This window comes from Abramis brama (assembly GCF_963993115.1).
Source record: "Abramis brama genome assembly, chromosome: 23".
Lineage (NCBI taxonomy): Eukaryota > Metazoa > Chordata > Actinopteri > Cypriniformes > Leuciscidae > Abramis > Abramis brama.
This window is the reverse complement of record NC_139985.1, coordinates 19,955,963-19,983,267: the sequence shown is the minus strand read 5'-3', so window position 1 is coordinate 19,983,267 and position 27,305 is coordinate 19,955,963. Positions and strand designations below refer to the sequence as shown.

Below are 27,305 nucleotides of genomic sequence, written 5' to 3'. Positions count from 1 at the left end.
ATAGAATAAGATGTTTTTCATCAGATTAGACTTTCTCTAAATTTGGGTTTTGGGATACTGCAAAGTCCAAACCAAGTGAGCTGCCTACAGAGGGAGCATTTCAACAAGACATAAAATCTGTTCTGAAATCATTTGAGAAGGCAATCCCAGAATCCACTACAAAAAAGCCAGTGACAATAATCTAAAATGATGTAAAAGACACATATATATTTAATGTTATATAATCTTAAACTTTCATTTAATTCAATACTGAAAAATAGTAAACAATGTTTCAGTGTATATAACATGCTAAGTTTGCAGCCTAGGCAAAATGTTATGAGAGGTTCCATTAGGATGCTACTTTACAAGGCGGGAAGTAGGGTTGGAAAGGTTTTATTTATTTTTTTTAAAGAAGTGACATGCTCACTAAGGCTGCATTTATTTGGTCAAAAATACAGTACAACTAATATTGTGAAATTTTACAAGTTAAGTGAACTTTTTATTTTAATTTATTTAAAAAAGAAATTTATTCTTGTGATGGCTAAGCTTAATTTTCAGCATCATTACTCTAGTCTTCAGTGTCACATGATCCTACATAAATAAGATCATAAGTTGTGCTGTTTTTGTAGAAACCGTGTTGCATTTTTTTTTCCAGAATTCAGTGAAGAATGGAAAGTTCAGAAGAACAGCTTTTTTTAAAATAGAAAATTATGATAAATATTAGCAATTTAATGAATCCTTGCTTACTGAAAGTATTAATGTCTTTAAAAAATAAAAAAAAAACTTTTGAATACGCACTTTTCAAAAAAAAAAAAGAAAAAAAAAAGAAAAAAAAATATATATATATCATGCATTCAATTCCACACAGATTTATACAAACTCACATTTCACAATCTGTAAAGAAAAGATAATTTTTTAAACAAAAAAAGCTTTATTTCAGTTTTTTTTTTTTTTTTTTTCTTGTAGTTGTCCTTTGCCAGAGCATTTGAACATTTTATAGAAACTCAAAATATGTTTTATCCACATGATTAACAAATAAAAATAATCTCATAGTAGCACTTGGAGAAAAAAAAATATTCAGGACTACATGTACCAGAATGCATCGTGATACAAGCAGGAAACAACAACAACAACAACAACAGCAACATCTGACTTGTCTAGACTCATTTAACTGCAGAACTGGTACCATCGTTGCTCTAATAATTCAAGGGTCTACATTATAATTTCATATCACATATGAATAATTTCTGTTGCTCTTTTGCAAAGTTAAAAATAACACAGGAATAAGTAAAATATAAAAGTTCCAACATACATTTAAAAAAAAAAAAAGTTTTTCATTCTCTTAGACAATCCATGCCGACTTGCCTTGAAATCTTCATGACATATATTATTACAGTCACAAAACAATTCCAAAGCACAAATATCCCCACATCTTTATAGTTTCTCCTTTCTGTTCATTTTTTTTTTTTCATGAAATTGTCACAAAACAGAAGTGCTATGTCATGTTATGTAGCATTTCTATTTGCAGTGCAAGGCCTCGGTCCGTCAGTCTTTACGCCAAAGCCTGTGATGTCATAATGATGTCACAGTTACCTGGCGCTCAGAGTCCTGAGGCCTCTTATTCAGCGGTCCTTCTCAGCACGGATAAAGGGAGCAAGTGCAAGTGTGGGAGATCTATGCGTGACGGAGCGGCACATAGAAAAGACCACATTCATAAATGACAGCTAGAGAGAGAGAGAGAGAGGCAGATACAAAGAGAACAAGAGAGCGACACAGGCTGGGACGAAAGTTAAGAAAGGAGACCTGACAACAAACACTTCTTTGACACAAACATCCCTCTTCCACTTGGCACTGTATACACTGCAAAAATTAATTCTCTTAATCTGTATTTTTGTGTTGTGTAAAACTGCGTAAGATATTAAGAGGATGTTTTCAGAGGATATTTCTTGAAATCTTTTTTTTTTTTTTTTTTTAAGTGTAAACCTCACAAAAGTTTGTTAGATTTATGCTTAATATAAACAAACGAAAACAGAAAATTATTTGTTATGGAGCCCCAAAAGTGGCATTCTACGTGTGTACAAAAAACTTGTGTGCAAAACTTTCAAATTTACTTTTTTTTGTGTGTGTGTGTTGCACATGTGAATGAAAAATGTATTGTGTTCATGAAAAACTTTCTTGTTCACCGTTTTGCACAAAAAAATAATAATAATAATTTGGAAATATGTACATATGGGAAAAAAAAGTCTTTTTTTATGTCACTTTAGGGGCTGCATAATTTTCTAATGGGGTAAATAAATATTATTATAATATATTTTTACTGGAAAACAAGTCAAAAATACTCACTAAGAAAATTATTAATATTATTTTTGCAGTCTGAGACAGACAAACTCATTTCAGATTGAGCACCAGTGAAAAAAGGCCATATTTAGCTATTGTTTTTTTAATCTACGCAACATTCTTGTTTTTTTGTATGACAAAAAAGATAATTATATAGAAAAATCTACACTGTCGTCTGTCACTCCCCTCCCATGAATCTAAAAGCCTGAAATGTTCCATGGTTGCATGTAATCTCTTCCCAAAGCCAGTATTTGCCCCCACTCCCCTTATTAAAAAAAGTTTTAAGTAGTGTCTTTGGCAGATTTACAGATAGATTTGTCTCCTCTCAATGAGTAATAGTTTTTTTCTAGTAATTTTTTAAGGGACTGTGACTGCTCTGTACATCTGTTCATATGCGAACATTGGCATACGTGCACCCTCAAGCACAAACTCACTTGCACACTTTTACGATCTCACAATAGTGAAAACTGAGCTCAGATGACAGTAAATGCTCAGGTAGGTGGTTAACGCAGACAAACAGAGAGATTCATATGACAGTCGCTTGAATCTTGACACGCGGATGATAGTGGGATGTCGGCCGAAAAGTACAGCACACAAAAATGCTGGCCGCGTCACGTCTTTTGTCAGTCGAGCAAGAAAGCCTATGCAGGAACGCCCATATTTGGGCATTTGGGCGAGGCATATTGTCATTGTAAATTAGAGATGGTTTTCGGATGTCCAGCCGGGTTGCAGGGTTGGTAAAAATCCATTTCAACAGTGCAAAGAGCAGGTGAGGAGCAATGTTTGTTGGCTAGACACCAGATCTCATGGGGCGGGGCATGTCATTGTGATGTATGATGGGGTGGGGCAGGTTGGGCGTGGTCAAGCTCAGTGGATTATAATGCTATGAGGGACACAGAAGCAGAAGCAACGGAAGCATGAGCCACAGGCTGGGCGTTAATGCCCAACCACTGCTGGAGTCATCTGTCAGGAAAGGCTCTGGAGACTCGTACAGAGAGTCATCTGAGAGAGAAAGGAAGAGAAATAATGCATATTAATAATCATGTTGCACCTGTGCTACTTTATGTCTGCTTACAAATTACTTACAAACATTACTTACAAACAGTAGAAAACAAACTGACAACAGCAATGTGCATTTCAGGAATCTTTTGCACAGGAGTGATTATAGGGTATTCATTGATCATTGAAAATAATCATTGCAGGAACAGTTTCAGCCTCAGGGGTACTCGGTCCTCATTCAGATCATATGATTTGGTCTGGTGGCATGTTTATTATTTTATTTTAGACTAATCATTTTAGACTCACTGTATTAATAATTAGAAATAATATTTTATTATAGAATGGAATATACACAGAACATGTTTCCACTGCTACAGAGTCCAGTGACAGCGTGCTTTACATCACTCCATCCGACAATTGGCATTGTACTTGGTGATATAAGACTTGCAAGGAGCTGCTCGGCCATGGAAACACATCCTGACGCAGTTTTTGCTGATATTAATGCCAGTGGCAGTTTGGATCTCTTCAGATTTGGAATCACCATGCCTCTCAGCACTCGGTGACCCCACTCTGTGACTATGTGGTCTTCCGCTTTGTGGTTAATTTGCTGCTGTTCCTAAACACTTCCACTTTCCGCTTCCACAAAACATCATGAAATCTTAACAACCCCAAACTTTTGAACAGTAGTGTATATATTTAAAATAGTGTGTGTACATATACACAATTTTTTACACTATTTATATATATTTTGTACATATTTATATAGCCTCTATGTTGGATTTTTCTATATGAACACACGTTATAATTATAGTTATTTGCTAATTATATTATTTTTCATATTACATTGTTAGAAAGAGAACCGTCACAAGACTTCTTTCTTCATCACATACTATTTTATATATATATACTATTTCCAATCAGATTTGGTTATAATCAGTCATATGTAAAATGGGATGCAGCTTCTGTGCATTGTTTACTGTCTCACTGCTGCCACCTCTAGCCCCTCGCGCATCCTTTTTCCAAATCTGCCTTTCATTGAGCTTTTGTCTCAGGTCCAACAATTCCAGTCTCTTGATCTCTAAAGACATTATAATGGGGTCTGGGGTTTAAATTAACCCTTGTGTCTACAACAAGACTAGGATTCCACCCAGTCAGAGAGAAGGAAAATAAACAATGACATGGAGGGGTCACACCGGATGATAAAGCTTTTCACTGACAGGCATCTGCTGTTCTTTTTGTTACTCTCCATCCTGTCACAAACTTTCATGAAAACATACCAAAGTCCAAAACCTACTGAAACAATACGCAGCCCTTTGCAACAACTTTCTACACCTCTAAAGTCCAACAGTGGACAAAGGATGAGAACTGTGAATTTGAATTCAAACAATCAATTGAAGTTACATTCAATCAGAGATTAAATTGCTAATTGTGATTCAATTTAAGTGAAAGGCAATGCACATTATCTCTGAGAAGCTGGATGGAGTCATGGATGGAGTGCTCTTGTAAACAGATACATGATAGAATGAGAGGTGGATCGTTGTTTCAATTTGCATGCGATTGTCTGAACAGCTCTCTGGAACACTTCTGTTTGCTAACAATTACATCACACTAATGGGCTGTAATGCCTAAATTATGACTGCAAATAGGGATGGTAATTGTAAGGAATTTAACAATTCTAATTGTTATTCTGATTCCATTTCATTATTGATTTAATAAATATGGGACCTCAAACTACACATTCTTAGATTGTACATTACAAGTTTTTTTAGGGCTTGTTTTTTTATAGTTTTGATTAAAAAAAAAAAAAAAAAAAAAAATAGTTTAATTTAATTATTCGAAAAAAGTCATGTGGTTTAACCAAATAAATGTTAATTAAAGTTTCTACACCCAATAGGTCTACACCCTATATGATTGTACACATCTCAATCAATGTTTTCAATATTTTTTTAAATGTTATGTTTAAGGTAAAAATGATATTTTAGAAATTGTCTCAGTTACGTACAGTATATGTTACCCTCGATCCCTGAAGGAGGGAACGGAGACGTTACGTCGGAAGTGAACCGACGAATTGGGGATCGCTATGAGAGACCAATCTACTTCGAGTGTAACTAAATGAGCCAATGGATGTTGGCATGCGAGATTTGCATCTGACGAACCGCCCCACAGCGTTTCCAGACCTTGGTTTCCAAATGAGATGCAAAATTTGCTCTCATCGGAAAAGAGGACTTTGGTCCACTGTGTTTTATTAAATCCAGAGTCAACGCAGCCGTCTACCAGGACATTTTCAGAGCACTTCATGCTTCCTTCATTTTCCAGCAGGATTTGCACCTGCCCACACTGCCAAAAGAACCAAAACCTGGTTCAATGACCATGGTATCACTGTGTAATTACTGTGTGATTTCATGTAATATTCAAATTTTTTGAAATCCTGTTTTCGTGGGTTTTATGAGCTGGAAGTCCAAATTATGTATAAATAAATAAACAACTAAATACTTGAAATCGTTTAAGTTGTGGGCCCTGAATCTATAATCTATGGAAGTTTAACGTTTTGAATGGAATTATGGAAATAAATAAACTTTTCCATGATATTCTAATTTTTTGGAAAGGGTCTGTATATACGGAAGCGGATGCATCACATATTTGGTTTCCGCTTAGGAGCCAAGCCGGTGACCCAGTCGCCCAGCAGTGGTACAGCAACTGTGGCGACGGGATGTAAAGTCTCAGAGGGTTACATGCATGACCGAGATGTTCCCTTTCAGTCGGTCATGTTCGACGTTACATCAGAAGTGAACCGACAAATTGGGGATATCTACCAACATTGTTGCCCTTCCAGCACCCTGCATCAGCAGAGAAAGTCAATCACTGCTGTTCCGTATGACCCACTCAGTGAGACTATTGGATAACACTGGGAAAGCGTGCCCTTCCTGCAGGGAGGTACCATGTGGAAGTTACCTGTATGGACTGGCCAAGTAGGGCAGTACAACATGTGGAAGGTCTCTGGGGTGGCTCCAGCCTTGTAAGGGGGGGACACGCTGGCAGAGAGGAAAGACACGGGCTTACCGAGAGGGGAGCCGTACCGTGGAAGAATACACATATGGGATCGCCACAGGGATCACTACATATGGACACCTAGCCAAGCAAAGGTTCCACCAACGCACACAAGTGTTAGGCCTGGCATCAAAGCAATAGCATCCACTAGCCATTGGGCTAACCTCTGCTTGGAGACAGCCTTTCCCCTTCTGCTGGCCTTCATAACAGGCAAAGAGCTGGTCTGAGGTCCTGAAACTCTGCGTTCGGTCCATGAACAGGAGCAAAGCGTGGATGGGATAGAGCAAAGCTAGGGCTGGGTCTGCCTCCTCCAAGGGCAGCGCTTGCAGGTTCACCACCTGGTCCCTGAAAGGAGTGGTGGAGACCTTGGGAACATATATGTAATTCCAGGCACGATTCGTTGACCAAAAATGTTTGCAGGTCCCCTACCCTCCTAATGGAAGCCAATGCAACCAGGAGAACTGTCTTCATGGACAGAATCTGTAACTCCACTGACTGCAGAGGTTCAAAGGAGGATATCTGCAAATGCTGGTAACCACCAGAGACAAGTGCCAAGAGGGTATAGAGTGAGGGCGAGGAGGATTTAACCTTCTTGCCCCCCTCAGGAACCTGATGATCAGGTCGTGATTTTCTATAGATTTACCTGCATCGTGATGTGCGTCAATAGCGGCAACATACATTTGGCATCTTAATTAAATGCCCTAGAGAGAAGGAAATGAATAGTGGAATAAAGTCGTTATATTTGGGTTTTTTGCACACAAAAAGTATTCTCATCGCTTGATAAACTTAAGATTGAGCCACTGTAGTCACTTGGACTATATTAACGATCTCTTTAATAACTTTTCTGGGCCAGCCAGTTTCATTCCCTTAGAAGCCTATGGAGGAGTGAGACAGCTCTCAGATTTAATAAAAAATATCTTAATTTGTGTTCCGAAGATGAACGAAGGTCTTACGGGGTTGGAACAACATGAGGGTGAGTAATTACTGACAGAATTTTCATTTTTGGGTGAACTAACCCTTTAACCCGAGGGCTTTTTTTTTTACCTTTATAAAAAAAAAAATCTAATTCTTATTAAATGTATGCTATATCTTTCATTTAAAATTCTTAAATTTGATCTGAAAAATTACAACTGCATTAAACAATGTTATGATATTGTTTTGAATATTTTTTGAAAATACAAATAAGAAATGTTGGAAAAAAATTATAAACATGAAACTAAACCGCCAGTAGATGGTGGCAATTGTCTGTCTTAATGAGTGAGTAATTCATTCAAACAATTCATTCAAACAGCTGATTCGTTCAGTAATGAACACGTTGACTATGAGATGCACTTTGGTTCTCCTGTGATCTTTGTTTGGAACTATTTTTGATGCTGAAATATAACAAAAACAGTCAATATTGCAAGAATTTGCATCTAAAATGTAAGTAACTTAATTTACTTAACTACTTTGAATTGTCGTATGAAATCAGTATGTATGAAAACTGTCGATGTTTAATTGTAATGGTATTCAGGAAGACAGTACTATTGGTCCTGTGAGGTTGCTTAACTGTATTATATGTTATAAATGTAAAAACTCGACATTTTGATTTTTTACCGCAGTATGTTAACTGAGTTCCCTTTCGAGGGAACTCGCGATGCGTCAATTACGCTTTGGGAACGCTTCTGCGTGATTGCGTCTGAAGCACTTGTATCAACTAGTCCAATGGCGAGAGTGGGCGTCACGGGCGGGTGACGTGACGACCAGGAAAGGATAAAGGACATCCAGTTTAGAACCGCGCTAGCTTCTGTGCCTCAGCAAGCGCTCTGTGTTATACTGTCTGTGTTATTTATTGTTGTCTGTCACAAGCATAGATATTATGGCGAACAAAACAACCTTATATCGTGTGTTCCTCCCTGCCCTCTGTCTTTACGGGTGGGGATACACACGATGTATGTGTTGTTTGTTTGGAACGGAGCATGTTCTGTCAGCGCTCGAGGGTGCTGACTACGAGCATTGCGAGTTACTATCATACTCGCTCCGTTCCGCTTGTCACTCTTTGAGGAGGGTGTTCAGGCTCGCGTTCCTCGCAGTACCGACCCCGTGTTGCCGAGGCAGCACGGAAGTTGGTATTGTGGGTTCGCAAATGGATCTCGCAGAGAGGTTAGAGACGGGCTCCGCCTTTTCTCTGCTTTTATCCGGGGGATCCAGCGCTCTCTCTCTGCGATCGGAAGCCCGCGCCGCGGCTTCTTCCGTCCTGGTTAGAGAGCCCGGTGTTTCAGCAGTCTATCTCTGAGGAGGTAGAGTGCTGAGCATCGATGCATGTCCACAACCACAAGCATATTATATATATCTAGACAGGAGTATGGGGAGCAAACAGCTTTGGATTGTGTGTTCCTCCCTGCCCTCGCTTCATTACGAGTGGGGACACACGCGATTCATGTGTTGTTTGTTTGGGAGTGGAGCATGCACGGTCAGCTCTAGTAAAATAAGGGGACTGACAGTGTTCATTCATAAATTCCCGACGTGTATCTTTTGCACTATCGAGAGTTTAGCTCTGCTCCCGATGGCTTTCTTCTCGAGGGAAGAAAGTCAATAAAGATTATTAATTGGCTCGGATCTCGCGTTTGCTGAGGCAGCGCGTAGATTACGGGTCTGCAATAAAGATTCTGTTACTCGATATCGGATCTCGCGTGTGCTGAGGCAGCGCGTAGATTACGGGGTCTGCAATAACAATAATAGTGGACTGGATACGTTCATTCATGAACAGTGTGTTCACTATCAAGAGTTTCCCCATGCTACTGTTTATTTTAAAAAAAAGACTGCAATGTATGATCTCTTTGCGTCTCAGGATACGACGCACGGTCCACTTTGGTTCTCCCTCACACACCCAGCTCCCTTGGGGCTGGATGTTGTGGTATGGACATGGCCGAGGCTATGTCTGTACATCTTTCCCCGATTACTCTGCTCCCAGGAGTTCTGGAGAAGGTCCGCCGGGATGGATAATTATACTACTAGTAGAACCGTTCTGGCAGAGCCTACTGGTTCTCGGACCCGGTGTCTCTCCTCGACGGCTCTCCCTTGGAGATTCCAGTCAGGAGGGACCTTCAGTCTCAAGTGGATTGGGTGATCTTTCACCCAGCTCAGAGATTTGGATCCCGTGGGTTTGGCCTCTGAGGGGGCCCAACTCATTGACTTTGGTCTCTCAGCTGAGGTTGTGGAGACCATACTTCACTCCAGAGCTCCCTCCACGAGGAAACTTTATGTATTAAGTGATGGGTTTTCACTTCATATTGCGGGTTTCGGACAGTGGGGCCCAGTTTACTGCCCGTTTGGTACAGTGCTGGAGTTACTGCTGGTTCATTTTTCCGCAGGGTTATCCCCTTCCACACTGAAGGTGTACGTGGTGGCCTTAGTGCCAACCATGTCCCTTTTGGTGGTATTTCCCTGAGGGGGGGGGGGGGGGGGGGGCTTTGGTTGTTTCTTCCGTGGTGCTTTTAGACCAGGACAGGAGTATGGTGGCTTAGAAGCCTTATTATATATGTAGATATCCCTGTAGGATGTGGTATGCGGCAGCCTGGTCCTCTCCGCTCACATTCGTAAGGTTTTGCAACTTCGAACTGGGCGCTTCCCCAGGTTCTCAAATGCTCTTGTCTTAGTTGTGCAGTATTCACACAGACAGGTTCTGTTTTGTATGGCGTATTGGGCATTCTCGTTCCCAAAGCGTCATTGACGCATCGCGAGTTCCCTCGAAAGGGAACGTCTCAGGTTACGACTGTAACCCTAGTTCCCTGAGAAGGGAACGAGACAATGCATCACTTTGCCATACTTCCTACATCCCTGTGATCGACTTGCTTCGGCCCTTTTCGAAGCTAGCGCGGTTCTAAACCGGATGTCCTTTATCCTTTCCTGGTCATCACGTCACCCGCCCGTGACGCCCACTCTCGCCATTGGACTAGTTGATACAAGTGCTTCAGACGCAATCACGCAGAAGCGTTCCCAAAGCGTCATTAACGCATCGTCTCGTTCCCTTCTCAGGGAACTAGGGTTACAGTCGTAACCTGAGACGTTTCTTTGTGTGTGATGTGCTCATTTGTTTCCATTTCTTCTCGAGAGTCTGCATGAGCCTCGACAGCGCAACATTGTTACCGTCACCTCAAATGTAATAAAATCAGAGTAATTCTCGCAGTTTGGTGATTCACTAGTTTGTTTGTTTTCGTTATTTACGTTTTAATCAGGCTACTTGTCTAGTCGGGCAAGTAAAATTCTCTATCACTTGCCACTTCAATATATCCACTTGTCCCAGATAAGCGGCAATGTCGAGCCCTGACCTACTTTTGATTTATTCATCCAAAAGTGGACAAATTCTGTGACAATACAGTAACATTTTCATTTACGATACAGTAAATTCCATTTTATAAATGGATTCTGCGATTCCGTACACGTTTTACGCATCACGGAAATCATAGGGCCCTAATTTAATGCCATGATATTGAATGCTTATTGGATATTGGACTTGCTGCTCCAATTTAAGCCATTTTAAGGCCTTAAATTGTACAAGGTCAAATTAAGACTTTTTAAGACCTTTTTAAGGCCCGCGCAAACCCTGTCGAGTCTCGACTGCAACACAGAGATGGTAATCTGTGTGCACTCACACTCACTGGCACCACAAGCAGGGATATAGTGCAGCCCACTGTGTGCACTCACTCTTTAAAGAGCTGTGAAAACAGCTGTTTTTTGCAAGCTCTTTAAGAGACCGCGACCACCGCTGAAGCGCCGTCACGCCAACACAGACTGAAGAGGCTTCTTCCCCAAAGAACAGAAGGCTCGTAGAACACTCTCTCATCGAAGATTGCAGAGCAGGAACAATAGCCACTCGGCTCCGAAGCGAAAAGAAAATATGCATAAACACTGACTATTAACTACAACTTTTGCCTCAACAAACTCCTAATTTACTGCTTATTAATAGTTAGTAAGGTGGTTTTTGTAGCTTTTAAGTTTAGTTATTGGGTAGGATTAAGAGATGTAGAATAAGGTCATGCAGAACAAGGCATTAATGTGCTTTATAAGTACTAATAAACAGCCAAAATCTTAGTAATATGCATGCTAATAAGCAACAAGTTTTTATAGCGAGAATTATTTTTCTAAATACTAATAAAAGATTATGACAGATACTTAGTAAGATTTTCAAGAATTTAATTCTTAGAATTTTTTCTTTATTATGATATCAGGACATGTCGTGCCATGGACCTAAAAAATATGTTGTCTACTCAAAAGTTCTAAACAAAACTAAATCTAAAAAAAGTGTACAGTATGTGTAAATGCTATAGAGCATTTAAAATGTCCATCTCTTGCTGCACAAGATTTTTATTTCTGCCTTTTTTTCAGTGCCAAGTCCTCCATGACAATGAGCAGGTCTATGTGTGATAAATGCAAATGTTGTACATTAAAGTCTAGCTTAATGAGTATATTTTCTGGACAATTCTGACATGAGGGAAAGTGATTTAAGCAGTGTTACCCATATGGCATGTCTACCTGGGGTGAGGGGTTAAATAAACCAAGACCTCTGTGTTTAACTGCAGGCTATTCTGGTGTTTGTGGCTTGTGTGAGAGAACCCCTGCAGGTCTCTTAATGTCTAAACCTGCCTGCCTTGATTAGTTGAAGGTCAACATTTTTTGATTGTTATCTGCCCTGTGTGAGATGAATAGCTTCCTACAGCAAGTGCCCCCGAGGGGCAACACTATCACTCCACCGTTTATGGTACATGAATGATCAGCCCCATAAAAAAAGCTGTCTTAGACATCAGTGGAGGTCCAGAGTGAAGAGAACAAAGTTCCTGAAAATAAATTAAGCAAAGCTAAGCGTTTCACCCATCACTGGAGTTAATACATGTGTTCACAGAATTCCCAGGGTTGACCTGCTTAAATCAAACTGGACACGAGGATTGGGATGTGAGATTCCTGGTACCTATTTGCAAGTATCACCATAAATAACATAAATAGACAGAGAGCAGACATGGCGGGCAGACTCTGGAACACACTCACTTGTAGGCTTGACGTACACCTTCAGTTTCAAACAGGGCTTCCCACCAAGGTTGGGGTGTGGTGAAGCTGTGAAGAGACAGAGAAAGTGAAAATTACAGTAAATATTCCTCACATAAATCTATGTGACTTGACATGATTTAGTTAGAATGGCTTAAAAGAACATCTATGATATAATTTTACTGTTGACCTAAATCACAAAGTGACCAATTAACCCAAACCACCAAATTCAACCAATAAAGCACAACACTGATAATTGTGGAAGTACTTTTCCTGATTCATGTTTTAAGGATTTAAAAAAAATAATAATAAAAAAATAAATAAAGAGATCTAAAATTAATCAGTGTTATGAAGTCTAAAAAAGTAGTGAAAATCAGACCAAAAAAAAGTGTAAATGTCTACATACCTTATTTTAAGAATTAAAAATACTACTTAAAATACTATTTAAAAACTACTCATCACCTGCAAATGACGTAATGACTTCCAAGACTTCTAGTCCTTTATTATAACTATTAAAGTGATGGGGTAAGATGCCCATCCGGGGCAAGATGACTCTTGCCCTTGACAAAAGGGCTGTTCGGTTCCAACATTTTTTGAATGGGCTCCTATTCTTGGTTCTGGAATGATAGAATCCATTCTTTATATATATGTAATTCATGGGCTTATTATTAAAATAATAATAATAATAATAATAATAATAATAATAATAATAATAATAATGAATCTCTTTTACTGGGATTTTCTGTCATCTGTTTATAAACTAAATTGTTAAAACAATTTTGTATCATAGTTTCCAAATTTTTTTATATATTTTTTTTAAATAAGCAGGACAACACTGATACTGCAACTACAACACTGATTTCAACACTGATAATAAGAAATGTTTCTTAGGCACCAAATCAGCATATTAGAATGATTTCTAAAGGATCATGTGACACTGGGGTAATGGATACTGAGAATTCAGCTTTGCAATCACAAACAAAAAATATAGCTGCAAGCAGCAATTAACAGGGTTCAAGCATTTAAGACCGCCATGCCAACTATGCTGTTGGGCTATACGTTGAACCGAAATGTAGGCCTGAAACCATAAAATATCCATGATGGAGAATGCGCAAATGATATAAATCATTTACCAGTGCACCCTAATTCTTTGAAAAAAATTATGGTTTTAAACATTTGTTTATCAGCCAATGCTGGATAATGATAAAGATTAGATTAAAAAGATTTTTTGTCCCTCTTGTGGACAACAGTGGTATTTAAGGTGAAGGATTAAAATTTAATTTACTCTTTAATGCAAGTCAGCTTTAAGTCAGCTGTCTAAACCTTGTAATAGTCATGGGTTTTGTTAGTCTTTGATCTTCCAACTAAGTGTTGAACTGTGTGTGTGAAGGTTACATAGTCTTAGCTCTCGTGACCATTTGTTGTTTATACCTTTTGGGGAAGTCTTTAATCTTCCTACTCAGAGTTGAACTATATGTGAATGTTACAAAGTCTTCGTTCTCGTGACCATGTGTTATTTATACAATTTGGGGGGTACCATTATCTCAGTTGGGGGTAATTGCCTCTATTGTCTTTAGATGATTAGATTCAGTAGTCATCTCTAAGGCTGTGTGTAAGTTCAGCACCTTTAAGGACAGCCCACTGAATGGCCTATAAGATACCATGTAAAGTTCCCTCAGTTAGATCATGTTGGAAGTTTCTACAGCCGCGTACAGCAGAGTTCTCAATAAAGAATACTTCTGTTGAACGCGATCCCGACTGTCTCACTGGTCTCTGCTTCGAACAAAGAAAACTTTACAACAGATGGTGCCTTGTGACCCGGATAGAGTTCCAGCTTCTTCACCTGAATCCAGATTGAAACAGCAAGCTCAACAAAAGATCTGCTTTCCAGACTGCATCTTTTGGAATCCAGAGCGAAACCTCTAGCTTTACAAAGACTGCAAGACTGAATCTTTCCAGCTTCCTCCAGATTGAAAACTTCAAGCTCAAACAAAGATCTGTTTTCCAGACTGCATCTTTTGGAATGCAGAGCGAAACTTCCAGCTGAACAAAGATTTCCAGTCTGAATCTTCTTTTACAACCAAGGGTTGGTGAGTGCTACTCTATTCAAAAGAACCAATGCAGACCAGTACAAATGTTTTCCTCTGCGCCGTTCAGAGAAGAAGTTAACAAACAGCTGTAGAGTTTGGTTAACTAAAGATAAGCCTCTAAAAAGTTTTCTTTTAGAGATGAAATTGATCCTCTGTTGATGGCAGGGAAGATTAACAGTTACATGTTAATATTGTGTGTATGCTCTTGCTAGAGAAGACCTATCTGTAAGCTAGAGAATTAGCTTTAGAATTAGATTTAGCCTCATGTGCTAATAAGATTGTACCCTCTGTTTGCAAGACAGTAGAGAGAAGTTTTTTTTTAGTGTTTTGTTTGTGGTAACAGAAATTCACAAAAAATGTTTAGGAAAAGTACTAGACAGATTACACCTTTTTGGACAGATAGTGAATTTAAGTCTTTGTTATCAGAGCACATGGACTCAATCGTGACTGAGGAAGTCAGATTGAATTTAACAAAGAAATTTAGCATTGATCCAGGCAAAGTTTGGTCAATCGAAGATTGTAAAAAGGTACTAGGAGAAAGTATTCGCAAGAACAGTGTCAAAGGCATTATCTTCTGTCACAGAGAATTCGGTTTAACCCTAGCTACAGAACAGTCTAAGCGCAACTCTGAGCTAGAGAAACAGATCAAAGAGCTCCATGCTAGAATATCTTCGTTGACTAAGAAAGTAAACCGCAGCAAAGATGCAGAAAAAACTGATGTGGAAGAAGTTAGTCAGCCTGATAACAATTATCCTGACTTAAAAGCTTTCGTTGAAACAAATGTAGCCATCCAATCAGTAACTGATCAGCCTGTAGATTCAGTGCAGGTTTGTGGGGCTAGGAGAAGATCTCAGGGAACTGAAAGTGTTACTCCGAACTCTTCTGTTGTCCAAATACAAACGGTTGCCAAAACATCTTTAGGTCCTAAGGATATAGATAGACTCTCCCAGAGTTTACCCTCAGCACGTACAAATTTTTCTGAATTTAGAAGAGCATTGTTCAGCAAAATGCATCTTTACGACATGTCGTTGCCGGAAGTCACACAGCTGATGTCACAAATTCTAACTGAATCTGAATTCAACAATTTTGAGTCTGCTGTTACTTCCGAACTGCAACATGTCAGTAAAGGCGATTTGAGAGAAGGTGTTTTGAAAATCCTAAAGAATATCTTAGGACCTAAAATCGATTGGTCGAGAGTTACTAGCTGTGTACAAGAGAAAGAAGAAACTGTGAGTGAATATACTGAGAGGTTCTGTCAGGTAGCGGTAACGTACAGTGGAATAGTGGATGATTCCGAAAGTGTGTTAGCTGACAAAGGAGCTCTAATCCGAATTTGGGCAGATGGTCTTGTAGCTGAGTACAGAACAGCCTTGCCATTCCTAGATATTACGTGGGCTAAAAGAACTCTCAGAAGTAACCTAGAAAGATTAGCTATTTGGGAAAGAAATTCTGATGTCAAAGAGAGAGTAAGAATTGCAGCAGCATCCATTAAGGTCAACTCAGAGAAGCCAAAGAAATGCAAAAGTCCTAGAGAAGCCAGTTGTTCTTACTGTGGCAAGCACAGACATTTTGGAAAAGAATGTAGAAAAAACAAAAATAACTTAAGACAAGTTAACAATGTTATGCAGCTCTTACTACATTTGTTTGCTACTTTAAAGCAGCCCCTCCCCTCCTCGTTAAACTCGTGGGGCAACTTGATACGGTGTTAACCATTTAGGCTGTGAGTGCTTAATTTCCCCAGTAACTCACAACAAAGATGAAAGACTTATTTTTGTTTAATAGAACAAAAGGAAAGTGACTGTCACAGCCTTTGTTTGGGGGACATTCAGAAAACTCACAGCCTTAAATGTTATGCCATAGAATATTGCAGTCAGACAACCATCCTCTGTTAATGATGTCTAGTAGGACTGATGTTTCACTGGAGAATGGAAATGTGCCAATTTTCTCACACACTGTACAGTGTGTACACAACACAGGGACAGAATAGGACATGGACAAGTGAGGTGCCCTGGGAAGAACTGACGCAACAGGCGTTCGGGGGTGAACCCAGGGAGAAGACACTACCTCATAGGCCTTTCCCCATTTAGTCCATCCTTACCTCACTGGTCCATAGGTGTCAAATAAATTAAGAAATAGGGAAAGAATGAAACAACAACAGCAGACTCTGAAAACGCTACAACCCTAGTGTTTAAACAAATACTGCTACAACCCTAGTGTTTGGACAAATACTGCTCTCTGTTTTTCTGTTTTCTGTCTTACAGTGTGCAGATAAAACTTGATGTCTTTTTCGAGATCCATATGCAACGACCGTCTCATCTGCGTATGAAGCCCCAACCTCAAGAAGACAACCAGACCCACTGCTGAACGAACTATCACAAGAGAAAATGAAAAATACACAACGCAGAAAATTCACGGACCCTAATCGCATGTTCGTTTCTGTGTCAACATGCAATTACAGAAAATCAACACAGAACATGTGCGACTTATGGAAGAATGAAGTCCATGCATGAATACTGCTGGTCTGCCGTTTCTTTGTTTTATTGTGTTACAGGTATGTGTGTATGCCATGATGTCTTCACAAGCAGCATCCTGGTATAAAACATCACCTCAGATTTCCATGACCAAGCCTCATGAGGGACGAGTCATCAGAGCGACTCTACGTGACAAATGGACTCTACAGGAAACAGACTTCACAGCTATTCAGGCGCCATGGACTTTCAAGACTTCCACTCTTATGCTACATGGTTTTCTGTGTAATCATGTAGTTTATACGACATTTTACAACCTGCGTCGCAGGTGTCAACAGTTATGGTTTTGAGAAGAACTATGACACTCATGTAAATCAAGGACACAACACAGAATAAGTTATACGTGCCTGTAACTTTTTCAAGTTACAAGATTTGAACTTTTAAGTGTTTAAATTTGTATTTTGTGAGAGTTATTTTAAGAACTCTCAAAGAGGGGACTGAAGGATTAAAATTTAATTTACTCTTTAATGCAAGTCAGCTTTAAGTCAGCTGTCTAAACCTTGTAATAGTCAGGGGTTTTGTTAGTCTTTGATCTTCCAACTAAGTGTTGAACTGTGTGTGTGAAGGTTACATAGTCTTAGCTCTCGTGACCATTTGTTGTTTATACCTTTTGGGGAAGTCTTTAATCTTCCTACTCAGAGTTGAACTATATGTGAATGTTACAAAGTCTTCGTTCTCGTGACCATGTGTTATTTATACAATTTGGGGGGTACCATTATCTCAGTTGGGGGTAATTGCCTCTATTGTCTTTAGATGATTAGATTCAGTAGTCATCTCTAAGGCTGTGTGTAAGTTCAGCACCTTTAAGGACAGCCCACTGAATGGCCTATAAGATACCATGTAAAGTTCCCTCAGTTAGATCATGTTGGAAGTTTCTACAGCCGCGTACAGCAGAGTTCTCAATAAAGAATACTTCTGTTGAACGCGATCCCGACTGTCTCACTGGTCTCTGCTTCGAACAAAGAAAACTTTACAACAAAGGCTTCATCTTCAGTTTAAATGTTTGATAGAATGTACTGTGAGCCCTCTGAGCATCAGAAATCCTTGAAACCTGGCACGAAATTCTTTTGATAACTTTTTGCCATGAGAGTCCCTAGATGATGCATGTGAAGTTTCGAGCAAATCGGACCAACGGCCTATGAGGAGTTTGAAAAAGTAGTTTTCAAATAATCTCAAATATTTAACAAATAATTTGATTGACAGCAGTGGTTCTTGAGGCAAAGTTGTTCAGTATGAGGAGATCTATCAAATAGGGCTGGGTATTGACACAAATTTCACAATTCGATTTCGATTGCAATTCGATTAGATTTCGATTACGATTCGATTCAATTCGATTCAATATTGATTATTTTGGATATCAGGTACAATACATTGCACATTTTCTCAAGGAAAACAAATCTCTTATTATTGTAAACTGTGGGAGTCAGTGCTTCATTAGCCTACTATAATATTGAAGGTAAAAATTAACTGATTTGTATACAAACACTTAAAATACACTTTTATTTATTTTTATAATAATAAAGTTATATGAGATCATATAAAAATTTAAATGGTGGCTGTCATAAAAAACTTTCCAGATTTATTCAAACATGCATTAAATATTGAAGAATATAAAAAAATTATAATGAATATGTAATATGGTGCATATATTTAACAAAATGCTCCTCTCTAGAGTTAATTTTTCTAGCTGACTAACGACTTTATGGTCACTGGATATGTTTTTTTCTGAGGTAAATGTGACATTACATGACATTGTTTACTAACGTCTTTCCACGGTTGAAATACTGATTGAGCGATTCCATGTGACATGATACGGACTTCGATAAGTTGTACTCTATCTTTTAACACACTTTCAGATGCTCATTCATGTTTATTTCGCGCTGTAACTGGTATTATTAAGGTGGAAGAGAAGGTCATGTGCGCTCCGCACTGCTGCTGCTCTTGAGCTGAGCTAAGCCAGAGCGATCTCACGCCACAGCGCCAAAACGGTAATTATGTTTTTTAATTTCGTAAGAAAATGGACGTAATTTGAAATCTGAGACTTTGTTTCATATCAATAATAACAAAGCACAAAGATTATTGCGATTTATTGAATGGGATGCGTGCAACAATGTTCCATTCATTCATCAACTGAAAACAGGATGACTAATCGATTCTTGGGATTTAAGAATCGATATCGTTTCGTAAAAATGAGAATCGATTAAAATCGAGAAATCGATATTTTTTACCCAGCCCTACTATCAAATGATATGTATATTGTGTGGATGTGAGAAACACCACGTGATTACAGAGCCATAAAACTCGTTAGTGCCATCTAGTGGCCGATTTCTTTCAAATTTCTTACAGACCTCTAGGGCCATGAGTTGAACATGCCCAACGTGTTTTGTTCCAATCAACCTTCATTAACCTTGTCTAATAGGTGCTCAAATTTCACTGGCTAATGGCGGCCATGTTTTTCGAGATACACCAATGTCCTCATAGAAAGGCATGGCACCCTGGACAAAGACACCACATGCTCATTTTCAAGTCAATCGGACTAACGGTACCGTAGTTATAAGCTGTTTTATGCCTTTTTCGTATTATAGCGCCACCAAGTGGTGAATCGCTGCAGATTTTTTTGTGTGACCACAAAATGAGCTCGTATATGAGTATACCAAGTTTGGTGAAAATATCTCAATGCTTTCAAGAGTTATAGCCATTTTAGTGAAAGTGGCCCCGCCTACTTAATAATAATAATAATAATAATTCATTTTATTTGTGGGCGCCTTTCAGGACACTCAAGGACACCTTACAATAATAAAATACATAATAAAACAGAGGAAAAAAAACTACAACACAATAAAGAGTAAATGCATAAAATCAATAAAATCAATACCCACCGACATTACTAAAATTAATCAGGATAGGCTAATCTAAAAAAATGAGTTTTAAGACGTGATTTAAAAGTTGAGAGACTAAGACTATTACGTATATCTTGTGGTAAAGTATTCCAAATCGACGGAGCCATACAACTAAAAGCTCGACTTCCCATCGTAGTCAAATGCACAGATGGTACTACAAGAGTCACAGAAGCAGAAGACCTGAGAGATCGAGTAGGTAAATACACATGCAGAAGTTCACTCAGATATGAAGGTGCTAGATCATGAAGAGCCTTATAAGTAAAAAGTAAAATCTTGAATTGGATACGGTATTTGATCGGAAGCCAGTGAAGATGCTCTAATACCGGAGTTATATGCTCATTCAAAGGTGTTCGTGTAATGATCCGAGCTGCTGAGTTCTGGACCATCTGAAGTTTGTGAATGAGTTTCTGTGAGACACCACTGAGCAGAGAGTTGCAATAGTCAATTCGAGAAGTAACTAATGCATGCACCAGAACAGCAGTACTATTAACAGAAAGGGATGGTCGGAGACGATTAATATTTCGCAGATAGTAATATGCTGACCGTGTAATATTATTAACATGTGCCTCATAAGACAGAGTACTATCGAGGACGACACCCAGACTCTTTACCTGAGAAGAAGGAAAAATAACAGAGTTGTCGATAGCAAGTGAGAAACTTTCACAATTACGCAGTTTTGATTTAGTGCCTACTAATAAAATTTCAGTCTTCGCGCTATTAACCTTGAGAAAATTGCATGTAAACCATGATTTGATGTCAGACAGACAAAGCAACAGAGAGGAAGACGGAAATATCGAACTAGGCTTTGAAGATATATAGAGCTGGGTGTCGTCAGCATAGCAATGAAAATTTATATTAAATTTACGGAAGATCTGTCCTAGAGGCAATAAATATACGATAAACAGAAGAGGGTCCAAGACTGATTCTTGAGGTACACCACTGGTTATCTGAGATATCTGCGATTTAAATTGTTTTATCTGAACAAACTGAGTCCGACCAGATAGATATGATCTAAACCAATCATGGGTTGTACCAGTGATCCCAATAGAAATCAACCTTTCCAGTAAAATGCTATGTGAGATAGTGTCGAAGGCTGCAGTTAAATCAAGAAGAACGAGTATTGATCAAAGTCCCGAATCTGCAGCCATTAACAAATCATTTGTGACTTTAATAAGAGCTGTCTCCGTGCTATGATATGGACGATAAGCAGACTGAAATTGCAAACTTTTGTTACAAAACTTAACAAAATGTGTAGGAATAGGATCTAACTGACAGATAGTAGATTTAGATTTTTGAACACATTCAGCTATTGCATTCTCAGTAGGCAAATAAAAACTAGAAAAAGCAGTTAGATTGGAAGCATCATAAAGAGAGGAGAAAGAACCACATGCCCCGGTGTTGGGTGTTAAATTCTTATGAATAGTTTCAATTTTTTCGTTGAAATAATTCATAAAAATATCACATCTAGTATTAGAATGCGAATGCAACGAGAAAACATCTGGTGGTCACAAAATACGGTTCATTGTTGAGAACAGCATTTTTGTATTCCCACCACCAGAGTTTATTTCAGTATAGAAATGAAGATCTGGAGGAGACGGGTAGCGATTGGAACAAAACTGTAGAAGTTCTTCGGCGCTGTATAGAAATACCGATACAGCAGGCTGAAATAGTGGAAGTAAAATAATCCAGATTAAGATGATCCATGGAACCACTACGTGGAGCCTCATTTTTCCGATATTAGGCACAGAGAGTAGCCAAACACTCCGTGTAAACAACAGAGTTTTAAAACACAGACTCGGATCTCTCCAAATGTTGTGCTTATCGTTTTAAAAACATAAGCCAGACCGTTACAGCGTCAAAACAACTCAGAGAGAATTAAAATAATAGTTTAAAACAAATAAACACCCGGGAACAGCGGCAACTAAGACGCTCCAGCGTTCGCTCCCGGAAGCGAACTACAACAATGTTGATACTACAACAATGCATACAACAATTGCAACTACTTCAAACGTTTTGGCATCCCATGGCGAGGTTGAATAACCGATCGTAATTCTTTTGATAACATTTTGCCTTGAGGGTCCCTTGATGATGCATGTCAAGTTTCGAGTGAATCTGACAAACGGCCTATGAGGAGTACGAAAAAGTAGATTTTTGCGGAAAATTAAAAATGGCGTGGAAATTTGCATACTGGAAATGACATGGGAGATATACATTTTGTTTGTCTGGACTCAAGGATTCCAATGATATAAGACACTTGAGTCTACGACAAACGGTCTAGGAGTTATGAGAGGTTTCGCGTTGTTGATCGCTGTAGCGCCACCTATTGGCCAATCAAGGTAATATTTTGTGAGGTTCTCCCCAAATTGAGACCTACCACCTGGCCAGGTTTCAAGTCTCTAGGACTTACGGTTTGGGCTGCACGATGCGTTTTACGGCGGAATAATAATAATAATAATAATAAATATAGCTGCAAGCAGCAATTATTGGGGCCAAGCAGAATCAGATGACAAGACATGCCAACATGTCTGAAAGTGTCAGACCAACTGCAACAATGAGCAATTAAAGACATTTAAAGAGGATTGTAGGCGTAATGGCTGAAAAATCATCAGTTTTAAAGAAATTTAAAATATGATTTAATGGATTATCACTGTCGACCAATAGGTGGCGCAGCTACAAAACTGATATGATGTGGTCAGAGTGAAGTGACAAAGACACATACAAAGTGTGGTGTCAATATGTCAAGGCATTGCAGAGATAAAGCCTGAATAGTCATTTTGACATCATGCCTCAACTTTGCTGCTGCGGTATACAAAAACGGTTTCGTCTATCGACATGAAATCCATAAATTTTAGTCGGCACGGTCTGGAGATGATACGATTTGATTTTGGTGAAAATCAGACAAACGGTCTAGGAAGAGTTCGAAAAAGTAGGTTTTGTATGAAAATCAAGATGGCGGACAGGAAGTTCAGCCAAATAAGGTAAACTTGGTATCTATGTTCTTGGCGTGACCCAAGGAATCTATTAAGATCAGTGGCATTTCAATAGGCCAATTTATTCAAAAGTTATTAGCCTTTTTGGAAAGTTTGTTATAACGTTTGACCACTAGGTGGCACTGGTTCGAAACTTCTCACGCTCCTTCAGGACATTGTGCTGATGACCCATACCAAGTTTCGTAACAATCCGTTCATGTATTCTTAAAATACAGCATTTTAGCACAAAATTCAAAATGGCCAACAGTCAAAATGGCTGATATGGTAAGATTGGATATCAGTCGACTCGGCATGTTGCCCTGAATCTAACAAGACCAATTTTATGATTTTTGGACAAACTGTTCAGAAGTTATAAGCAAAAATAGCCATTTTTCATATCTCCGGACCAGTAGGTGGCGCTGTGCCGAAACACAGCATGTAGCCTCAGGTCATGCTTGTAATGATATATACCAAGTTTGGTCTGAATCCGAAAAAGCGATGCGGAGATACTGGCTTACGTCTGTTTTCACAAGCGCTACGTAAAATTTGTTCGTGGGTTTATCGACAACGGTTAAGCGAATCAACTTGAATTCCATAACTTTTTGTCCGCATCATCTGTAGATGATCTGATTCAATTTTCGTGCAAATCGGACAAACCGTCTAGGACGAGTTCGAAAAAGTAGCTTTTTAGGAAAATTCAAAATGGCGGACATATTTTTATGACGGAAAATGACGTCATAGGGTGCAATCGAATCGGCATGAGCTCAGGAATCAGAGGAAAAAAATATTTTTGTTGATTGGCCTTACAGTTCAAAAGTTATTAGAAAAATATTAGTGAAACTTTGGACAGGTGGTGGCGCTAGAGGGAATGATTTAGACACACCAAAATTGGTGTATTTAATGTTGGGACTGTCCTCTATCAGAATGTCAAACCAAAACAACTTTCCCGCAATCGGTTCTATGGGCTGCCATAGACTCCCAGTCGGAAAAATGAAGAATAAATATAGCTGCAAGCAGCAATTACCGGGGCCAAGCAGAATAAGACGACAAGACATGCCAACATGTCTGAAACAATGAGCAATTAAAGACATTTAAAGAGGATTTTAGGCGAAATGGCTGAAAAATCATGTAAAAAGTGATTCAAAATATGATTTAATGGATTGTCACTTTTGACCAAAAGGTGGCGCTGTTACGAAATTGATGTGGTGTGGTCAGAGTAAGGAGACAGTGACACATACAAAGTTTTGTGTCAATATGTCGAGGCATTGCAGATATAAAGCCTGAATAGTCATTTTGGCATCATGCCTCAACTTTTCTGCTGTGCTATACGAAAACGGTTTCATAAATCGACACGAAATCCATAACTTTTTGTCGGCACAGTCTGGAGATGATACGATTCGATTTTGGTGAAAATCGGACAAACGGTCTAGGAGGAGTTCGAAAAAGTAGGTTTTGAATGAAAATCAAGATGGCGGACAGGAAGTTTGGCCAAATAAGGAAAACTTGGTATCTATGTTCTCGGCTTGACCCAAGGAATCTATTAAGACCCGTGGCATTTCAATAGCCAGATTTATTCAAAAGTTATTAGCCTTTTTGGAAATTTTGTTATAACTTTTGACCACTAGGTGGCGCTGTCTTGAAATATTTTGGTTGCCTTCAGGGGATGGTGCTGATGACACAATCTGAGTTTCGTAATATTACACCAATGCATTTGTTTAGTATAGCATTTTATTTCACAAAACTGTATTGAAGTCAATGGGAATTTCATATTTTGTTCAATTATAGCGCCACCAAGAGGCTCAGTCCCACAATTTTTTTTACGTGTCCTCAGAGTGAGCCCATACATATGTGTGTCAATTTTGGTGAAAATATCTCAATTCGCTTCGGAGTTATAGACATTTATATGAAAAAACACGAAAAAAATGACTGACACATGACTTTGATTGGAAATTAGTACCCCTAAACATCAATATTTTCGCATTTGGGCATTGGCGTATAGCTATCGACCTATGTTTCCAAACTTCTGACGGTGGTTTCGTCTCGATCGGACTAGCGGTTTCAAAGATATAGCCAAATGTTTTTTAAGCGCTAAATCACAACGCTACACAAACCGTAAGGCGAAACCTAGCATGTTTGGTATCGTAGGACTCGGCAACGATTCAGGAGTCTAAAAAGATGAGTTTCGTGAAAATAAGTCGACCACACCCAAAGTTATAAGCATTTGAAAAAAAAAAATCACCACTAGGTGGCGCTGTTTCGAAACTTCTCAGGCTCATTCAGGGCATCGTGCTGATGACCCATACCACATTTCGTAACAATCCGTTCATGCGTTCATAAAATACAGAATTTTAGCACAAAATTCAAAATGGCCGACAGCCAAAATGACCGATATGGTCAAATTGGATATCAGTCGACTCGGCATGTTGCCCTGAATCTAACGAGACCAATTGTATGATTTTTGGACAAACTGTTCAGAAGTTATAAGCAAAAATAGCCATTTTTCATATCTCCGGACCAGTAGGTGGCGCTGCGCCGAAACACAGCATGTAGCCTCAGGTCATGCTTGTGAGTACAAGTACCAAGTTTGGTCTGAATACGATAAACCGTTGCGGAGATACGGCCTTACGACTGTTTTTGCTAGCGCTACGTAAAATGTATTTGTGCGTTTATTGAAAACGGTTTGACGAATCCATTTGAATTCCATAACTTTTTGTCAGCACTACCTGAAGATGATCTGGTTCAATTTTCGTGCAAATCGGACAAACCGTCTAGGACGAGTTCGAAAAAGTAGCTTTTTTTGAAAATTCAAGATGGCGGCCATATTTTTATGACGGCAAATGACGTCATAGGGTGCAATCGAATCGCCATGAGCTCAGGAATCAGAGGAAAAAAGAATTTCGCTGATTGGCCTTACGGTTCAAAAGTTATTAGCAAAATAAAAGTGAAACTTTGGACAGGTGGTGGCGCTAGAGGGAATGACTTAGAAACACCAAAATTGGTGTATTTAATGTTGAGACGGTCCTCTATCAGAATGTCAAACCAAAACAACTTTCCCGCAATCGGTTCTATGGGCTGCCATAGACTCCCATGGCGGAAGAATAATAATAATAAATATAGCTGCAAGCAGCAATTACCGGGGCCAAGCAGAATAAGACGACAAGACATGCCAACATGTCTGAAAGTGTCAGACCAACTGCAACAATGAGCAATTAAAGACATTTAAAGAGGATTTTAGGCGAAATGGCTGAAAAATCATGTAAAAAGTGATTCAAAATATGATTTAATGGATTGTCACTTCTGACCAAAAGGTGGCGCTGTTACGAAATTGATGTGGTGTGGTCAGAGTAAGGAGACAGTGACACATACAAAGTTTTGTGTCAATATGTCGAGGCATTGCAGATATAAAGCCTGAATAGTCATTTTGGCATCATGCCTCAACTTTGCTGCTGTGCTATACAAAAACGGTTTCATCAATCGACACGAAATCCATAACTTTTTGTCGGCACAGTCTGGAGATGATACGATTCGATTTTGGTGAAAATCGGACAAACGGTCTAGGAGGAGTTAGAAAAAGTAGGTTTTGAATGAAAATCAAGATGGCGGACAGGAAGTTTGGCCAAATAAGGAAAACTTGGTATCTATGTTCTCGGCTTGACCCAAGGAATCTATTAAGACCCGTGGCATTTCAATAGCCAGATTTATTCAAAAGTTATTAGCCTTTTTGGAAATTTTGTTATAACTTTTGACCACTAGGTGGCGCTGTCTTGAAATATTTTGGTTGCCTTCAGGGGATGGTGCTGATGACACAATCTGAGTTTCGTAATATTACACCAATGCATTTGTTTAGTATAGCATTTTATTTCACAAAACTGTATTGAAGTCAATGGGAATTTCATATTTTGTTCAATTATAGCGCCACCAAGAGGCTCAGTCCCACAATTTTTTTTACGTGTCCTCAGAGTGAGCCCATACATATGTGTGTCAATTTTGGTGAAAATATCTCAATTCGCTTCGGAGTTATAGACATTTATATGAAAAAACACGAAAAAAATGACTGACACATGACTTTGATTGGAAATTAGTACCCCTAAACATCAATATTTTCGCATTTGGGCATTGGCGTATAGCTATCGACCTATGTTTCCAAACTTCTGACGGTGGTTTCGTCTCGATCGGACTAGCGGTTTCAAAGATATAGCCAAATGTTTTTTAAGCGCTAAATCACAACGCTACACAAACCGTAAGGCAAAACCTAGCATGTTTGGTATCGTAGGACTCGGCAACGATTCAGGAGTCTAAAAAGATGAGTTTCGTGAAAATAAGTCGACCACACCCAAAGTTATAAGCATTTGAAAAAAAAAATTCACCACTAGGTGGCGCTGTTTCGAAACTTCTCAGGCTCATTCAGGGCATTGTGCTGATGACCCATACCAC

At 39.0% G+C, this 27,305-nt stretch overlaps 1 protein-coding gene across 1 annotated transcript in view; it reads right to left on the bottom strand.

Annotated features, from left to right (window-relative positions):
• Positions 1-371: 371 nt before the first annotated feature.
• Positions 372-27,305, bottom strand: part of efna2b (ephrin-A2b) — a 188,842-nt gene continuing 161,908 nt past the window's right edge. Inside the window, exons 3-4 of the mRNA XM_084100781.1 lie at positions 12,388-12,453; positions 372-3,318 (exon numbers count right to left, since the gene is read on the bottom strand). Of these exons, the coding sequence (XP_083956907.1) occupies positions 3,200-3,318; positions 12,388-12,453 (185 nt within the window). The 3' untranslated portion in view covers positions 372-3,199. The remainder of the gene's footprint in view (positions 3,319-12,387; positions 12,454-27,305) is intronic.